General features: G+C 38.5%; 1 protein-coding gene across 1 annotated transcript in view; it reads left to right on the forward strand.

Annotated features, from left to right (window-relative positions):
• The window catches only part of cemip (cell migration inducing hyaluronidase 1), a 128,476-nt gene that overhangs the window by 42,563 nt on the left and 66,565 nt on the right, over positions 1–19,348 (forward strand). The window contains exons 2-5 of the mRNA XM_026930312.3: positions 11,601–11,699; positions 17,139–17,276; positions 17,513–17,651; positions 19,044–19,280. Coding sequence (XP_026786113.3) covers positions 11,648–11,699; positions 17,139–17,276; positions 17,513–17,651; positions 19,044–19,280 — 566 coding nt within the window. The 5' untranslated portion in view covers positions 11,601–11,647. The remainder of the gene's footprint in view (positions 1–11,600; positions 11,700–17,138; positions 17,277–17,512; positions 17,652–19,043; positions 19,281–19,348) is intronic.

The following is a 19,348-nucleotide window of genomic DNA, read 5'->3' on the forward strand; positions in this document are numbered from 1 at the left end:
TGCTGGGACAGAGCAGATTGTACACTATGTGGGAAAGGTATTTTTGTACAAACACATCTGGCTTGTTTTTTCCTTTCCCCTTCTCCTCATCTAGTTTCCGTCCTCATTGCAAGAAGCACATAGGTCTTTTCAAGCAGAAAGGGAAGACATAGAGTGTCTGCAAAAGAGGAGGGGATTGGGCAAGCTGTCTGTGGGAGAGGACAGGATTGTCTGTGGGTGTAGGTGGGATTGGTCAAACTTTCTGGCTGATAGGTCAGAATTCCTCCAGGAAGGAGTGGGATTGAAAAAGAAGTCATGCACATACCTCTACTAGAGTCTAAGGATCCCGCACTGTCACCGCTGCAGCTCGGGTTCGATTCCTGGGCAGGGATCCAATCCAGCCACCGGGAGTGTACTCTCTGTGCTGGTCCCAAGCCTGGATAAAATGGGAGGGTTGGGTCAGGAAATGCATCCGGCATAAAAACTGTGCCAAATCAAATATGCGGACCAATGATCTGCTGTGGCGACCCCTAACAGGAGCAGCCGAAAGAGCAACATATGTTGCCTATACAGTACGATGAAACTCAATAGTGTTTCTGCTATATTCCGTAAAAAATGTACTCATGTACTCTTTACAATATATCTACTGTTCTCTTGCAAATTTCAGAAAAAAAAGAAAAATGGATCATTGAACATACCTTGTGTCAGCATATATTTACATGAAAATGTAGCTCATATGCTTTTGACTTTTGCATTACAGTGGACCCATTGTGTGTATTTTGATGACTATGTTTGGAAAAATAATACATCCTTGAAAGAGGCCACACCTGCTTACTGGCACTGACAGGCACAGGGCTACGTCTTCTTACTGGGGCTTAGTCGGATTTAGAGTCTGTACATCTGTATCATCAATACTGAAACCAGTGCACAAATCGAATCAGTAAGTTTACACCCTTAACCATGTATGCTCGAAGCAGATATCAGAGCTATCATCTATATAAATGTAAAACTTTAATTCACAAGACAGAAAGGCAATTTTCATACAAGCATACTCTTGTTAAAAGTTACGTATTAATAGCTTTGTTTAGGTTGAGGGGAGGGGTTAGCACTGAGCAATCAGCTTTATTCAGATGAAGTACAACAAAATCAGTCACTTTTTTTTTTTTTTTTTGCGTGAGATCAAGTTGTAGAAAGCAGCTCATGTGCCTTTGAGATGTGTGTGTGTGTGTGTGTTGGTCCAGGTGTTCGGGAGCTTGCAGGTGGTCTACTCCGCCATACAAACATGCCGCAGGCTGTTCTCACTGTCCATTCAGCCCTGTCAAACTGTGATTGAAAAACCTTTTGAAAACTTGAAAAACCATAAACTTCAAAAAAAAAAAAAAAAAAAAAAAGCTCAGCCTTGGGGATGTTCTTTTTAACTGTTTTGCTTTTTGTCATAGCCCACCTTTAAATTAATTAAACTTATAATAAAGCTGGCAGCCTTAGTCCTTTTAGGAAAAGTGCTTTGTGATAAACACACTGCTACTTTCAAAGAGAACGAGGGATTGTGCTGCCATTTTTCCTTTCTGAAAGAGCTTGAAACTTATATCATTTTGAAATTCAGCATTGTGCTTGCTGGCCTGACAAAGCTTCTCTTTAATCCACTATCCCTGGCTCATATTCTTATCTGTCCAAGCACCATCTGTTGCGTTTGGGATAAAAAAAAATTATTTTTGCTGGCTGGCCTGCTGCTCAGTACTTCATGGAGGAGTTGAGGGAGCATGTATGGCATTTAAAACAACCTGCTCCTTTTCTCCCTTTCCTGTACACCCTTTTGTTCCATAACACGCTGAAACACAAAAAGAGTGTAAGCCAAAACGATGTAAGCAATGCCTGGAGTGGTCTCGGGTGTGTAAGACAATCTGTACAGGCTCAATTTGCTTCTGAGCTTCTTTTCAAGGTCTTGTGAGTTCACCCAGTAGCTTGCACACATTCTGCACGTTTTCAACTTTCTTATCTCATATCTGAACTTTCCAGAGCCTCTCAAAATCCTGTCTCTGCTCTTCATGCCTGAATGAGAAACTATCTCAAGTATTTTCCACCTGGCTAACATGCATGGTTAGAATCTTTACTGCCGAGATGTATACTTGCCATGCTTATGTGTGGTCGTGTTTCAGCACTTGCTGTAACCTGGGTGGAAATATTTTCATGTGGATATATGACATAATTAAGTGAGTTTCCCATTCACTGTTTTAATGTGAATTACATAAGTTTCAGAAGAAACATATTGGTTGAGCTTTAAAATGATGGTTCCCTAAACTGACATTATTAACACATTAGTTAACATGAAACTTCAGCATTAAAACACCATAAGTAACATTAACAATTTAAAAAAAATGCATGCATGAACCATTTTTATCCCATCAATGATTAAAACGAACCCCACAATGACCAATATGAACCAACACCTTAATGCACTCGCTATTGTTAACATGCAAGTTTCAATATTTACACCCGGAAAGTAGAGTTCAGTTAGTCACCAACATTTAGGAGCAAGCTTTAATGTAATTATGGACTTAGTCACGGATTATATAAACATTAGACAATGCAGGTGTATTTTGTTAACATCTAAACAATCAATTAATGCATGCATTTACTTAATTTGATGCTTTGTTAGCATTACTTATGGTATATTCTGAAGCTTATCATTTCTTAATGTTAACTAATGCAGAAAATGATAGTTAAAGGAATCTTAATGTAAGGCGTTATCAAAATATTGTTAGGAAAGTACATACATCTCTTCTGAGAAACTCTGAATATGTGATCATTGATCTGATGTTATATTCAAAAGAAGCTATTCAATTAAAATACAATTTATGATTTAAAATTAAAGTTTAGGTTTGAGGAGTAGGAGCCTTCACTCTTGACCTTTATCTGTGTGATTTTATACATTGCTCTGTGTAACATGATTGAATAAGTGCGTGCTTCAGCAGGTGGATTAATAGGTGTTCCTATTAATGTGGCCTGTGTGCGTATATTTAAATTAGCCACATTCGCTTATTTACCACATGGCTAAGGAGGAAAAGTTTGATAGTAAGAGACGTGTGATAAAGGGGGAATCTTCTAGATCCTTTTCCGACGTAGTCAGTTGAACAGTAAGCTGAAGGACACACAATAAGTCATGATCTTTCTGACAGTTTGAATCAGAAGAGGTCCAGCTAATCATCTAGAGATTACGTAACAGTTGTATACTATGACCTTTGTAGATGTTGGAGTTTGAAGGTGATATGATGTGCTGTGTTAGCAGTGAAAGCTCAATCCCGATGCCTCTGTCAGCACTCCTCCATGTTCCATTCTTGGCTTGGATCAGCTGTATATAAAAATAGCTGTAAAAATAGCTGGTCTAACAACAGCACTGCCCGAGGTCTCGGGTTCCTCAGTGGCCTCTGGAGGACACCTTCAGTATCTTAATACTGAATCCAGAATCATTGCTCATGACTCTCTAAGGCACAGGCTTTATGGTTTCAGCTTGCTCGTATACCATAGGGTATAAAAGTCCACTACACACATACCAATTTTGACTGGAGTCTCTGAATCAACAGGCAGAGCTAAAGTTTAAACTTACTTGTTGTTGGTCTAATGCTAGACAGCTTTCTAGCGAATATGGATAGCTATTTATTATCAGATAGCTACTGCTCTCTGCAGAGATAATGTTAACATTAGCTAAGCTGACTGGCTAATATTATGCAGTGGTGTGCATAGGTAGATGGCTAGCCCAGGTAATATTACAGAAAGCCAGTATTTCATGCTAATCGATACAGCAGGTGAACGGCTAGTTGTGATTTGCAAAACGAGGATGTGCAAAACAGCATGTTCATATTGACTGAAAGTAGTAAGGATGACAACATGACACACAGAGGAGCATACAAAATGAATCATTGGCATTATATGGCATTTTTGTAGCTAAAAATGGATTCGTATCATTCATGCATTCTTGAGTAATAAAGAGCCATGCTAGTTTGAATGCTAGTTTTTGAGTACTAATAACATTTTTTGGTAGGCGGGTCAGACGTTATGACCCTGCTGCAGGTGTCTTGAGTTATGAGCAATAAGCAGGAGGCTAAAGCACGAGGTTTGGTCGTCCCTTGTATCTGTTTGAAATGGACATTTTCTGAGCTGCTGTTGTTGCCAAAAAGTCACATGGAAGCAGTTAAGAGTGCATGTTTTGCCCAGTTTTGACGCATCAGCAACTTTCTCCACGGCAGCTTTCATTTTTGACATATGGAACATTCCAAAGGCTCCTGTTTTTCTTCCACACCCCTCTGCTGGATTCCCTGTGTTGAGGGAAGTGGGTTATAATCTCCCGAGCCATTCACTGGCCTCACTCTTTTATAGCTTTTCCTAATGACACGGTGTCGTAGTCTCACTCTGTATTTATATATTAATGAAGTCGTTTTAGTCAGCATGCCTCTTTGGAGTGTCTCCAGCGTGGTGGCTGGTTATTCTGTCATGCCAGCTGCAGTGATCGGGAGCATATGAGGAACTGAACACAGCTGCTCAGGATGAGGAAAGAATCAAAAACCAGTAGCGTTTTCCTTCCCTTAAGGTCACGTCCACGTGGAAGCGTTGTGGCTCCTTATGCTTTTACTGGCCCTCTGGGTTAATAAAGTTCTTTATAATTGCTAGTTGACGTCCTATAAAACAAAAGTGTGTGCTTAAAATATACTCTTCCATTGTAAGAGTTATGAAAGGAAAGCATTTCAGAAGCAGGAGATCATCTTAAATTATAAGTCCAGAGAGAGCCTATAATGTATAATTTTTCTGTTGTTTAAAGTAGTTTTCTTGAAGAAAATATGTGATTGAGATAAAAAGTGAAAGAAGATGGAAGTTGGTGAGAAGGGGACTTCTAAATAATTTCCAGGTAATAGAAAACAGTAAGGTAACTAATCATAAGGGTGATCAATTAGGGTGGATTCATGACTGTGGTGCCATTTAGCCCTTGTAATTCTCAAAAATTAAACTTTATTGGTTGATTGATTGAACCATTAAAGACATTATAATGATTTCCTTAAAATTAATTTTTAAAATACTTTCAAGCTGTACTTTGGGTGACCTGATTACTCAATTTCACAATATCATTGGAAAAAAAAGAATGAGAGAACTTACATTTTTCTCGTCATGGTACTCAGGAAACTGAATAGAAAAACAAATCGACACAAATGAAAATGGCCTTTAACATCCTGAATTTGTGAACCTTGAAAAAAAAAAGTGTTCTGTGTTTTTTGTAGTTAATAATTAAAAATTTTGATTATTACTATATTGTATTTATTATTTATTTATTAGATAAAATATTTTTTCTCTGTATCTCCAAAGAACAAAACAGAAAAATAATGAAGGCTGTGTCTTCTTGACTTTTGTCTAATTCAAATTAAATTAGCAGTTTTTCACCCAAACCAAAATGAGATTTCAGAATCCTATTACAATTCTTTGCTTTGATTACCTACATAGTATTATTCCTAATTTACCGGCAGCCTTGCATGGTTTATTGAAAAATTGAATGGTACTCGAAATGTATTTGAATCCACAGGATACACTTAAGAGCGTCCCTTTGTGTACTCACAGATGCTGATAAAGCAGGGTGAGCTTTAAAGGAGGATGTGGAAATGGCCTATCAGGCTGGATAGTGGAGAGCAGTGCAGGTCAATGGTTTCTCTGAGAAGATAGTCAGCTGTGTCAGAGATATTCAGCTTAAAGAGGGATAGCATAGCAAAACCAAATCCCAAGAGCCAGGCCGTTATCGCATTGCTTCTGCTCCTCTTGTGGTGACGTATTGCTCAGGCAGAGAGACTTCCAGGCCTGGTGAATTCACATAGAGCTGTGTGGAATAGAGGTATACAACAATATGAAAGTGTGTGAGAGTCTACAATAAAGAGTCTACAGTGACATTGCCAGTCAGGTTGAATCTCTAATTTAGCTAGCTAATTTAGAAATGGTCGTGAAATGCACGAAATGTTTCCCTTCAATCAGCCAAGACATGTTTGAAGTTTTTTTTTTTTTTTTTTTTTTTTTTCTTTTTCCAGTTTTCTCTTTAATTTGGTCATTTGGTCAGCCACCAACCAGGGAGGGTCAACATATGTGCATAGATGCGTCCTCATGTGAGACACATGAAGCCAGCCACAGAATCTTTTCAATCTGCTGCTCATGCTGAGTCACAGGGCAGCTGAACACACAATACCCTCTTCCGCATTCGTGAAGCTCATGATTGGCCAGTGTAACTCTGATCGACACGGGAGAGACTAATGCCATCTCTTCCATCAAGAGATCATGGCCAATTTTGCTCTCTTGGATTCCTGACCATAGATGGCTGTGGCATCGTCAGGATTCCAATCTGCAATCGCCCAATGATGAGGTTGAGCACTTTTTTCTGTTACACCACTCAGGATCCCTCATCTAAATTACTTGCAATGTAAAATTCCATCTTGCAGTGTAATACCAAACTACATGTCAAGGAAGAAAGTGATTCTGGCTGCTACTGCTTTTAGTTCTTTGACATCATTTTGTCAGTGTTTTATAGATAACAGTGTGGCTGACAACATCAGATACTCCTGAACTACATGTTTGAGATTAATGAACAACCCAGTGTGAGTGCTAACCTCTAGACTGTAGAATCAGTTGGGAGCTCCAACCATTAAGTCTTGACCTGAGGCTTGTCTTCTATTTCAGATGTAGTTTGACCTGATGAAATGCACCTCCTGTGTACCTCATACGAAGTGCTTGTTTTGTTTGACTAATGTAGAAATCTCTGTATTTCTCAATACATAGTCTTGAACTGAGGAGTCTGATATATGCAGTGAATTGCATGTATTAGTAGGTTGAGACCTTATTTGTGCTGTGTGCTGAGCTAGTTTCCAAAAGAGTTCAAGTCGAGTACTACATCCTTATTCCATATAACAAATCTGAGCTCATAGCTAGCTGGAAACTTCCAACTATAGCTTAATTTTTAGCTGAGCTTAGATTTTTAAGAACAATCATTTCTCCTACATTTCTGAGAAGGCTTAACAGATTCTTTGCTTCAAACTGCCAACACTTACGTGAAGTGTGACAAACAATGCACTCACAACAAAACAAGTCTGTCAGTTGATAATTTACGTACGTGGTTTGCCCAATGCTAAACTGGAAGCTATAAGCTTCCCTTTCTTGTTTGCTGTATTAGCGTTGTAGCTCCAAGCAAAACCAAAGAAATAAACCTCAGACACCAAACATTTGGGGTAAGAATAAGTTCATTCAAAAGTAAGGCTGAGCTATTGCTTTAAGCATGGTGATCTGCAACACACTGTCATTAATTTATCTTCAGTAACCGCTTTATCCTGGTTAGGAATGCGGTGGATCCGGAGCCTATCCCAGGAACAAACCTAGGAGCAAGTCAGAGTTGCCAATTCAACTAATTTTTGGGAAGTGTGAGGAAACCAGAGAACCCAGAGGAAAACGCATGTGGTCACATGGAGAACATGCACAGACAGTAACCTGAGCTCAGGATTGAATAAATGAAAATGTTCTTTGTTTTTCAACGGTTTACCTTTTTTTTCAAGTGTATTATATATGATCATGCTTGTTGAAAATCATGATGTACTGCATTGTATAATGCTGTAGTTGTCAAAATCAGTCCTGTAGAAGTGTGGAGAACAGTAAAACAAGGCCAGTGTGTCCCATTGGGAAACTCCCAATTACTGGCGCATGCCTATCGATTTTTGTGCAGATCAAACCAGAAGCATTAAAGCACCCATAAACAGTCTTGTTATTAATGGTATTTCCACCATCACACTATTCTGTATGCAGATGAGTGTGTCATAAACTATGTATCGACACACGTCTGAAACAAATGGGCAACAAATCAGGATGCACTCTTCTGCTCCTGCACTTTTGATTCGCTGATAAAAAAACAACTCTTACTGCAGTGTGTGTGTCCTCTGCAGGTATTTGGCTCAGGGGAAATCAGTCTGTGCATTAGCAAACCCAACAAAGGGATTTTCTTTCAATCTTCATGCATTTCTGAAGTCGCAAATGAGCCTGGCTAAAAGCTCAGCCATCTGATGGGGCTTTTTTTTATATCTGAACAGCAGGTGATCAGGGAGTGAGAGAGGGAACGTTATCATCACTAGTTGATGTGCATAAGTGTAGAGCAAAATCTTATCATCCGTTTACCTGTAAAGCAACTGCTGCAAATGTAAATGTAAACTTGCACTCTAATGCTATCTACATTTTGACTTCTCTGATGTTCCTACTCCCAGCATTATGAGTGCAATCTAAGCATCCACATAGTTTTGGAGTAGTGTGTGTGTGTGTGTGTGTGTGTGTGTTAGAAAATGACAGAGGAGTGAACTTTTGATATGTGTGGAATTTGCTGCAGTGGTGGTTCTGGTGATTGCTGGTTCATCTGCCCTAAACTTTGTCTTCATTTCTCTGCCCTGCAGCACTGATCTGATTGTGAGAGAGACGTGGTTTGTGTGACCCACCTGGACATTAGCTGCCCTGTGGGAAGGAATCCACCTGCACCTGATGGTTTCTGCTTCTCCAAAAAATAAGCATGTGCGATCTCAAATAAAGTCTCCTGTCTCCAGTCTCCACTTATTGATACTTACACATATAAGTGCAGTGGGAGCCAAAAGATATCAATGTCTTCTCTGACTTTTGTACCCCACTGTGTATTCACAATAGAGATGCAATAAGGAAGTGAAAGTGGCTATAGGAGGTTATAACAATTCCAGTTGCTCACAGTTAGCACAGTGAGTCCTGTCTTCAGTAGTGTGTATACACAGTGGGGTACTGATACATACACTATATGGACCAAAGTTTATGGTCACTTGACCATCACACCCATATGTGGGCTTTTTCTACAAGATCAGAGGCACATTATTGTCTAGAATGACTTTGTATGCTGTAGCATTAAGATTTCCCTTCCCTGGAACTAAGAGGCCCAAGCCTGTTCCAGCATGACAATGCGCCTGTGCACAAAGTCAGCTCCGTGAAGACATGGTTTGCCAAGGTTGGTCTGGAAGAACTCGAGTGGTCTGCACAAAACCCTGACCTCAAGCTAACTGATCGCCTTTGGGATGAACTGCTCCAAAATCTGGTGGAGAACCTTCCCAGAAAAGTGGAGGTTATTATAACAGCAAAGCATGGACTAAATCTGGAATGGGATGTTCAACAAGCACATATGGGTGTAATGGTCAGGTGGCCATATAGTGTACTTCTTCCAAGATATGTGACACCACTGCATCTTTCAGCTTATGCAACTGCCTTCATAGGGATACTGCCCTATTCCATATACATGAGCCAACAGAAGCCCACAAATAGCTATCGTTCACTCTGATCAACGAAGCAATACCTTGCTTCCCACCACATGCAGTTAGGCTCTCATGGACTTCCAACATTTTCGAATAGCAAATCCGTGCCTTAGATAAGATTTGAGAAGTCATGGTGTTTTGAAAATAGAGTGAACACTTGGACAGTAGTAGATGTGTGCTCAAGATGTTTTTTTTTTCCCCCTCCCATTTCCACCCACTCCCGAAAGAATTCTGACCAATTCCGTCCACTCCCGGAGGAAGGCCGTTACTGATGATGAATGAATGAGAGCAGTAATCACATGAACGTCATATGTATCCGCCTGCATAGTACAAAAATGCCTATTCCCACCATTTTTTTGTTGAGTTTCACAGGAGAAGAGTCCCAATGCTCACCTCTAGACTGTAGAATCAGTTGGGAGCTCCAACCATTAAGTCTTGACCTGAGGCTTGTCTTCTATTTCAGATGTAGTTTGACCTGATGAAATGCACCTCCTGTGTACCTCATACGAAGTGCTTGTTTTGTTTGACTAATGTAGAAATCTCTGTATTTCTCAATACATAGTCTTGAGGAGTCTGATATATGCAGTGAATTGCATGTATTAGTAGGTTGAGACCTTATTTGTGCTGTGTGCTGAGCTAGTTTCCAAAAGAGTTCAGTACTACATCCTTATTCCATATAACAAATCTGAGCTCATAGCTAGCTGGAAACTTCCAACTATAGCTTAACTTTTAGCTGAGCTTAGATTTTTAAGAACAATGATTTCTCCTACATTTCTGAGAAGGCTTAACAGATGCTTTGCTTCAAACTGCCAACACTTACGTGAAGTGTGACAAACAATGCACTCACAACAAAACAAGTCTGTCAGTTGTCGTTAAAATTACTGAGCATCTACTTTTGTTTGTTTAGCTGCCATAATAAATTGTCAAATTTAACCTGGCAAGACTGACACAGCCTTTTCATAGAATATATGTAATCCGAGACCTACTTATGTAAAAAAAAAAACTGCTTTTAAAGCATCTCAGTATATGGGTATAATATCTAAACAAAAAGTGTGTATTGTATCAGTTTGTTCAGCATGCCATTTGCCACATACTTTTTCACTGACACCACTTTGCAATGCATTTAATGTAATGTAATTTAGAGATTAATGAACCCAAATAAGCTGAAAAGCAGAGAGATTTTCAGCACAGCATTAAGGAATTGAGATAATAGACAAGACACATTACCGTGTGGAGAGACAGGAGGCTGTTAGGAAGAGCAGAGGAATATTTCAGAACAGAAACATCACTTAGAATATCAAATAAAGAGGACAAAAAGATAAAAAGTGTCAGAGGAACTTGAAGGAACTGAATTTTGAAAAGAATAGAAGCTCAAGTCAAAATTTTTTTGGAAAAACATCTTTAAAGTACTTTAGCCATGTGTATGCCAAGTCGTGAGTGAATTTACCTCTAATAACCACCTTTAAATTAAAGTTAAAAGTAAAACTCTTCTGAGCACATATATTTTATCTGAGCATATATATATATATTTTTTTATTAATTTTTTTTTAAGTTTTGTAGTGGGCCATTGTAGCTAAAAAGTAAGCTTAACTATAACTTTAACAGCAGTAACAGGAGTGCAGGCTGCATCTGCTTTATGCAGTGTCTGTGTGTGTGTTATGTAACTCTTTACATAACCATAGTTAAACAAATGCACGACTCTTAATCTCCTGCCTGTCTTTGAAGTTCTTTGATCTATGTATGTGTGTATGTGTGTAACTAAAATGGCAAAATATTAAGCTTTTAATGGTCTTAACAACAAATTATTGGTCAGGAAATTAGCAAGAATTAACAGTAAATAAAGGAAGTTAGTATGGGAGCTTTTCCCTTAGATTTCTGTAAATGTTTCAGCCTCGTGGCCCTTGATGGGCTGCATCTGGTGTGGCAGATAACCAAATAATGACCAATCTTTTAAGAAAAAAAAACATCCCAGAAGATATTTTTGGAAAATTTTGTACACACAGACATTTGTTAGTTTGCATTTTACATCAAACATTTTAATCGTTATCATGATTTTACCTTTGCGTACAAGAAGACTATCTGTCTTTGTTTGTCATGTTGTGTTATCTGTGTCAATGTGAGCAACTCCTTATTCAAATCTCTCTCAAAAGTAAAACCCATTCAGATCTGTTTTTGATCTGAATCTGATTCCACACCTTTCACACAGGGACACACACCCAAACCAGCAAACACACATTGTGTACTAACGCAGCCTGCTCGGTGTGGCCCAGAATGATTTATTGATGTCTCTTACTGCAGGTGCCTTGAAACTCTGTCTGGCCGAACTCCACTGATAGCACTGAAAAATGAAGATCTGGCTTGTACTTCTTGGAGCTTTTCTGCCCATTATTCAGGCCGGTACGTCTCTTGTTTCTGTCTGTCTGTCTGTCTGTCTGTCTCTCTCTCTCTCTCTCTCTCTCTCAGCATGCTTTATTGACACACAAATCATGAGAGGTTCATAATGCCAAAGAGTGAGAATATTAAAAAAAATGCTTGAGTATGGTAAAAATGAAACTTATCAGAAATTAGATGTTAGATCAGACATTAAACTTGTGTCTCTTTGTCTCTCACTGTCTCTCTCACTGTTTTTGCCTCTGCCACATACCCACACTATCATATGCTACTCTGTTCATATGTGCTCAGCTAATCGTCAAGCAGGAGATCGTATATCGTATATACATGTGTGTGTGTGTGTGTGTGTATATATATATATATATATATATAAAATTAGTTTGGCTGTCATATGCCACAGCATGGCAGGAATAAAAACAAAACCCCCTTTATGTGCCTTGCATATGTTTTCACCCCCTTGAACTTTCCAGTATTTAGTAATGTTACACCCTGGGCTTAACTGGGGTTATATGTCATGAATTTACACAAAATAGCCTATAATATTGAAATGTAGGGAAAAGTCAATATAGTTTTAAAAAATTAAAAAGTAAAAAAAAAAAAAAAAAAGTTTGTGATTGCATAAATTCACCTGTATGCAATTAAAGTGCGACATGATCTGAGTATAGAAACCCCTGATACTGGAAGGCCCTAGAGTTTGTTAGAGAATATACTTAAAGGAACATACGCAGGGACATAACAGGAGCATCTATCTCACTTCAAAATGAGGAAGTTTATATTGTACACATGAACGCAGGACACACAGTTGTAAATCACACAGCCACCAGGTTAACGTGGTTGTGAGGATCAGTATTTTGGTATCAGTCGATACTCAGTGCTCTGCTATCTATATCGTATGAAAAAAATATATATCTCAGGTGTTGATTCATTTTCTATAACAGCAGCTCTGATAGTAGTTCTGGTAGTTTTATATTAAAATTACTCATTCTGTTATCCTTTTTATGGTAACCATTTACATATGGACTTGCATGATGGATGCGCCACATAAATAGATTAAAAAACACATGTAATTGTTGTTGTGAAGTTTTCTGTGAAGAGATGTTTACCATTTTTAGAAGGAGTCTCCAGTATCAGCTCTTGTAACAGTTGGAGGTAAAGCTGTAGTTTTCCAATATGGGACAGCGGATGTATTATTCTTTAATAAATAATAAATGTTAGCACTGGCAAAGTGCTGTGAAATAAGGGGAATAAAACACTTTAGAATGCCATTCTCCCATCACTGAATCCCAGAAGTAATCCTGTTGTTGATTACTTTCCAATAACAGCACGCCCCAAAGTGCTTTATTGCTTAGATATTGGATGTTAAATACGAAAGTCTTCCAGAGAAAGCAGCCATCTGCAAATTCCATGTCTTTAGCCAATTTTAAAACTAATCCAGTTGTAAAAACAGTTTTTTTACAGTAATGGAAACAGTCCAGTAATTCCAGCGACCCAGTCAAACTGCTTTACAGAGATAAATTGGTCTCTGTGGTCTTAGTTCACTAAAACATGCAAGTTTGAGCATTTGTTTTGATTATCTGCTAAGAAATCTGCTCGAGTTTAGTAGTTACCCCAAGTCACAGAATTATCTAAACCACGTAATCTACAGGAACTTCCAAAAGTCTCAAAGAATTGCCAAACGGCCGTGAAAGAGAGATGGGGAAAGTGCTTTTGAATAAGCCCCATCATTTATCCACTTGTTTCCTTGTGGTCCAGGTTTGTTATGGACGTTCAAGGTCAAACTCAACCTTTTCATATTTATAGAGGTATAAACATCCTCTTTCCTTTCTTTCAGCCACTTTATTGTAATTGCAAACAATAATCAGCACTGGAACCTTTGCTCACTTTCAGTAATTACGACCATGAGCATTTTTCCTCTGCCATGGAGAAATGATTCTTCATCCTCTTTATAGGATGGCAGAGAAATTTAATGCATCAAAAGTACCTTCACTCCTTCTTTTTCATGCTTAATTTTATGCAAGTAACAAAGATGGCAAGGGTTTATGTAATTGACCAAATGCATAAATGGATTTTTTTAAAGGATTCAGAAGCAGGATGAGTGTGTCTGCTTTGCTGTAATCACAGCAGTGCTCGTGTCTGCTTTTAAGAAAGATGGCTTCCTACAGAAAATCAGTCCATTAAGAATGACATCACACAGAGATTGATGGGGGTTTAGGGTGAGTGGGTTGCTTTTGAGTAAATTGAGTAAAAATGGCAAGGCCAATTCTTTTGATTTTGCTATACACTGAAGGCATTTGAGTTTGAGACCAAAATATGAATATAAGATGATCAGAATTTCAGCTTTCATCTCCTGATATTTACATATAGATTTGTTAAACAACTTAGAACATGGCACCTTTTGTTTGAACCCACCCTTTTTCAAGTGATCAAAAAAATATTGGAATATGTGACTATCAGGTGTTTCATGTTGCCAAGGTGTTCCCTGTTAGATTGTTTTTTTAACCATTAATAGCTCTGAATGTCTACTCTTGGATTGAGCCCTGGGTTTCACCCGTCAAGACTGCATTTGTTGTTCAGAAAGATAAACCTACATGAAGCCTGGGAGGTGTCTATGGGAGAAAAGCCATTTTGAAGCTGAGAAAAGAGGGAAAAGAGCCATTGCACAAGCATTGCCATTGCATAAGCATCCTTTCTGAAAAAGGAAGAAACCACTGGTGTATAAATAACCAGACATCAAACAGGTCAGCCACGGAAAACAACAGCAGTTGATGACAGAACCATTTTGAGATCTGTGAAGAAAAACCCCAAAACAGCAGTTAGTGACATCACCAACAGCCTCCACAGGGCAGGGGAGAAGGTGTCACAATCCAATGTTCGAAGAAGACTTCGAGAGCAGAAATATAGAAGCCATACCACAAGTTGCAAACTACTCATCAGCAGTAAGAAGCAGTTCTGGATTTGGTTCCAAGATTAACCTCTACCAAAGTGATGGAAAGGGCAAAGTGTGGAGGAAGAAAGAATCTGCTCATGATCCAAAACATACGAGCTCATTGGTCAAGCATGGTGGAGGTAGTGTCATGGCTTGGGCTTGCAAGGCTTCTTCTGGAATTGGCTCACTAATCTTTATTGATGATGTAAGTCATGATGGTAGCAGCTGAATGAATTCAGAAGTCTACAGAAACATTCTGTCTGCCAACTTACAGAGAAATGCATCCAATTTAATTGGGAGGAACTTCATCATGCAGCAAGACAATGACCCAAAACACACTGCCAACACAACAAAGGACTTCATCAGGGGGAAAAAGTAGAAGGTTTTAGACTGGCCAAGTCAATCACCAGACCTTAACCCAATTGAGCATGCATTTCAACTCCTGAAGGGGAGACATGCCCCAAATAAACAACAACTGAGAGAAGCTGTTGTACAAGCCTGGAAAAGCATCACAAAAGAGGAATGCAACAGTTTAGTGATGTCTGTGTGTCTCTGGCTTGATGCAGTTATTGCAAGCAAAGGATATACAACCAAATAATTATTTTTTATAATTTACTTTAAGACTAAAATTGTGTGTTCTGCAACCATAGGTGCCGTGTTCTAAGTCATTTAACACATCTAGATGTAAATTTCAAGAAATGAAAGCTTTTGCTCTCAAAACACAAATGTTGTCAGTGTATAGCAAAAACAAACAACTGGCCTTGCCGTTCCAATATTTTCGGACGGACTGTATGTGTGTACATGCTAGAAATGTGACAAAATTATCTCTATTTTCTGAGAACAGGTATGTTTGCACAGTGCTCTGCCATGGACTGGTGTCATGATGAAACTGAAGTTACTGAAGTTACTAAAAATTAATGACTGAAGGAATGAATATTACTTTTTAAAATGCTTTTAAATTGTTTTCTTACCTACACAGAAGTAATTACAGTAATAAAATTAAAATAATGTGTAAACCAGGAAGTCCAGAGAGGACCTTTAAAATCTTTTGTAATTTATGACTTATGAGAAAACAAAGTCACTTAGGCAGCCCAAACTCCATTCTGAACTCCATTGTGCATGAAAATACAGCGATTAAAGGTAGAGAAATGTTGGCTTTTAACACTTTTTTGTCCTGGTTGGTTGGATGGTGATGGTTTACCGAGCCTGCAGCATCACAAGTTCTTTTTCTGAGCAGATATTTTTGACCACTAATGAAATGTGAGCCAAATAGTACAACACTTTTTTTTTTCTTCAATCGCATTGACATTGTGTTTACAATAACCACACTATTTGGGCTGTTAGCTGTCAATTAAGGACATATTAGATATTGTAGATGTGTTAGGGATACCTACAGAATTAATTGTAGCTCAGGCAGAATCGTTTCTGTGTGGAGTGTTGAGCAAGTAGGTGATTTCCAGGCAGAATGAATTGAACAGGGATTCAATAGATTCAACAGCTCTTGTCTTGCTGTGCCTTACCGTCTTTATTGTTCGTGTGATCTTAAGATAACAAGGCTGAAAAATGCCAGATATCTATGTGCCTTGTTGGGTATTTTAGTTGCAAATTCAGAATGGCATTTCATGTGAACTGAAGATTGGGATTTCTTTTTTCTGAGTTAAAAAAAAATGAGGGAGAAATAATACACAAAAAATACATCAAACAATAAGCAAGACGGGAATATCTTAAATGCTTGCTTACATGATAAAAGGGCACTGCGATAACACAAATGACTAAATCACCTTTTTTAATGAACAAATAATTTTATTACTCCTTTTAATTACAATTTTTTTATGGTGACCCTTGCTGTTAAATTTGTGATAAAAACAATGGTGGTATGATGAACAACAGAACAAAAAAAAAAGGTTTGTTTTATACAATCTGCACTGTTGTAATTAAACCGTCTCTTAAAAAACATGGGTTGTTTTATAAAATCTGTGCTATTGTAATTAAATCATCTCTGAATTTATCAGTTTTATCTACGTTACTTTCAACATTCATAGAGCAGGTCATGTTAACATCTTCACAAGATAAGAAAGAGAAATTGTGTTTAGAGAAATTTTGTTCAGGTATCATCAAATCAGTCAAGAAAATATTGGTGTATACACCCTCCCCCCAACCCACATACACACACACACACACACACACAATCTGTTCACATCATACTGTATACAGTGCCAGAAGACTTTAGCCAAAGGAAATTAAAGATATTGACCCAAGGGGGTAAATAATTATGCTACCATTTACTTCAAATGTTGGACATATTGTACATATTGTACGTATCATATGTCAAAATCCCAATTAAATCTTTTTCAATTGCAGGTTATAACAGTACAAAATATGGAAAAGTTCCAAGGGTGTGAATACTTATGCAAGGCAATGTACATCATGCACATTGCACTAAATTGTAATTTGTGTGTCTGGTTACTTAAGTCAGATTTATCCTGTGCTGTATGTGTTTGTCCACATTTTGTGCACAGTTTGTCCAGACCAGATGCCCGGGTTGCAGTCCTGGACTCCCGGCTTCAGCGAATCTCACCGCGTCACCATCGGCTACGGCCGTAAACTGCTTCTTACCTCCTCTGCCACCGTCCACTCCATCGAGATCCTCAACGGAGGTATTTCACCTTTCTACTGCTTTCCTTCAAGCATCATAAAATCAATCACAGGGGATTTAAAGTGTGTTTAACTGAAAGGATCATGTGCTTCACTTGAAGGAGAAATCCATTCACATCTATCCTGCTAGTAAAGAGCATGTTTGGGTTAATGCTGCAGCTCTGGGGCCTTAAAAGGAAAGATCACGGGTGTTTTGAGTTTGAGATCAAGTCAAGGAAGAGTTCTGTGTTCTCTGTAGGAAAGCTTGTGATCGCCGACACTAACCAGCCCATCTTACTTCGTGCCAAACACATCCTCATTGGGAACAACGGCGAGCTGCATATCGGCAGTCCTGAGTGTCCATATAAAGGAAACCTCACCATCTCGCTCTATGGCAGGTAATGCAGGAGCATCACTATCTACCTAAGACATTTCACTATAATATGCAGGTATTATATGTGATATTGCTTTCTGTAATAAAGTTTGGACAAAAATTAAATTTACATAAAATTTAAAAAGCAAACATGGCTTGGCTGATTGACTACAAGTTTTCCCAAAGTGGAGTCAATCAGCCAAGCCATGTTTGCTTTTTAAATTTTTCTCTGGAGCTACAAGGCTAATGTAGTTACAACATATGAAAGCTTGTAGGCTCTAGTTTAGCATTGTGCATACAGCACACATAAATCACCTTTTACTACTGTTTGCTTATGTAATTTGTGACACAGTATGACACTTATCTTTAAAAAATGGATGTCACAGATATAAAAACAGTAGCAGCCTTTCCAGCTTGAAGCTGGAATCACTGTCATCTTCAGCACATAGACTGGTATCAATCTACTTGATCATTTATCTCAGATAGGAGTGAATTCCGATGTCACTGATTCACCCTTTGCGTTGTCAGTTCCTTGTGCTCATGTTTATTGATTTGATTTTGATTTCCACCCATATCCGGTCACTGGTTTGCTGCCATTTTGTATCCACCTGTTTTGTTTTGGTTCTTTATTAGTTTGTCTGGGTATACCCTGCTGTCTCCTTGTCCTCTTGTCCTGAAGTCTTATCATGCATTTTAGTACTGATAAGTCCAAGCCCTATTTTTCTAGTTCAAGTTCCCTGTTCTATGTATGTAGTGCTCCCTGGTGTTGATAATTAGCCTGCTGCACAATGCTAAACTGGTAGCTATATGCTTCCCTTACTTGTTAGCTGCATTAGCTTTGTATCTCTAGTACAGCACTAAAGAAGCAAATTTCAAAATCCTGCCTAATCAGCCACATTTACAAGGAAAATTGAATAAATCACAATTTGGCTGAATTATTGCTTGAAGATAATGCTTTGGTGAATGGCATCGAATATGAATAATGTCATAACATTTTATTTTCCAACTCAGGAATGGTGTTTTACAGTATTATTATAAATGTATAGAAATTTAGCCATATACCAAGCCTTTTTGATACATCAGCATTAGAATTGGCTTTTTTGCCATTTGCTTGTCCATGTGGTATCCGTGTTTCACACTAGAGTGCCTAATATCTCTGGAATAAAAGTATTATGGTTGTTTATACCTCTTCATTAATGCCCATCTATACTTAATGGCCATTTTAGCAGGTAAACATATAGCAACACTCAGTAAGGATACAATTACTGACTAGCCCTTTTGTTGCTATGCAGTTTTTCAGAAGATCTATTCAATCCATCAGAGGAAATAACTATTATAGGACCAAAAGGTTGTGGTGTAGAATCACTGAAAATAGATGCATGTGCTATCTGCTTATTTGCCGTGTTTTTCATAACAGATCTGATGACATCGATGATGACCACAGTTATTTTGGGAGAAAGTATGTTGGTGTAGGAACAGGAGGGACGCTGGAGATTCACGGTGAGAAGAAGCTGTCGTGGACGTTCCTTAACAAAACGCTACATCCTGGAGAAGGAAATGAAAACAGCTACTATTTTGAGAGGAGCTGGGGCAACCGAGGCATCATCGTCCACGTCATCGAGCCCACAACAGGAGAAGTGCTACGCACTGATAGGTTGGTGTTCTTGCTGTACTTCGTGAAAGAGGCGGAGCTTATGTTATTACACCTGCAGCTGTTTCTTA

Source organism: Pangasianodon hypophthalmus, chromosome 11 (genome assembly GCF_027358585.1).
Source record: "Pangasianodon hypophthalmus isolate fPanHyp1 chromosome 11, fPanHyp1.pri, whole genome shotgun sequence".
NCBI lineage: Eukaryota > Metazoa > Chordata > Actinopteri > Siluriformes > Pangasiidae > Pangasianodon > Pangasianodon hypophthalmus.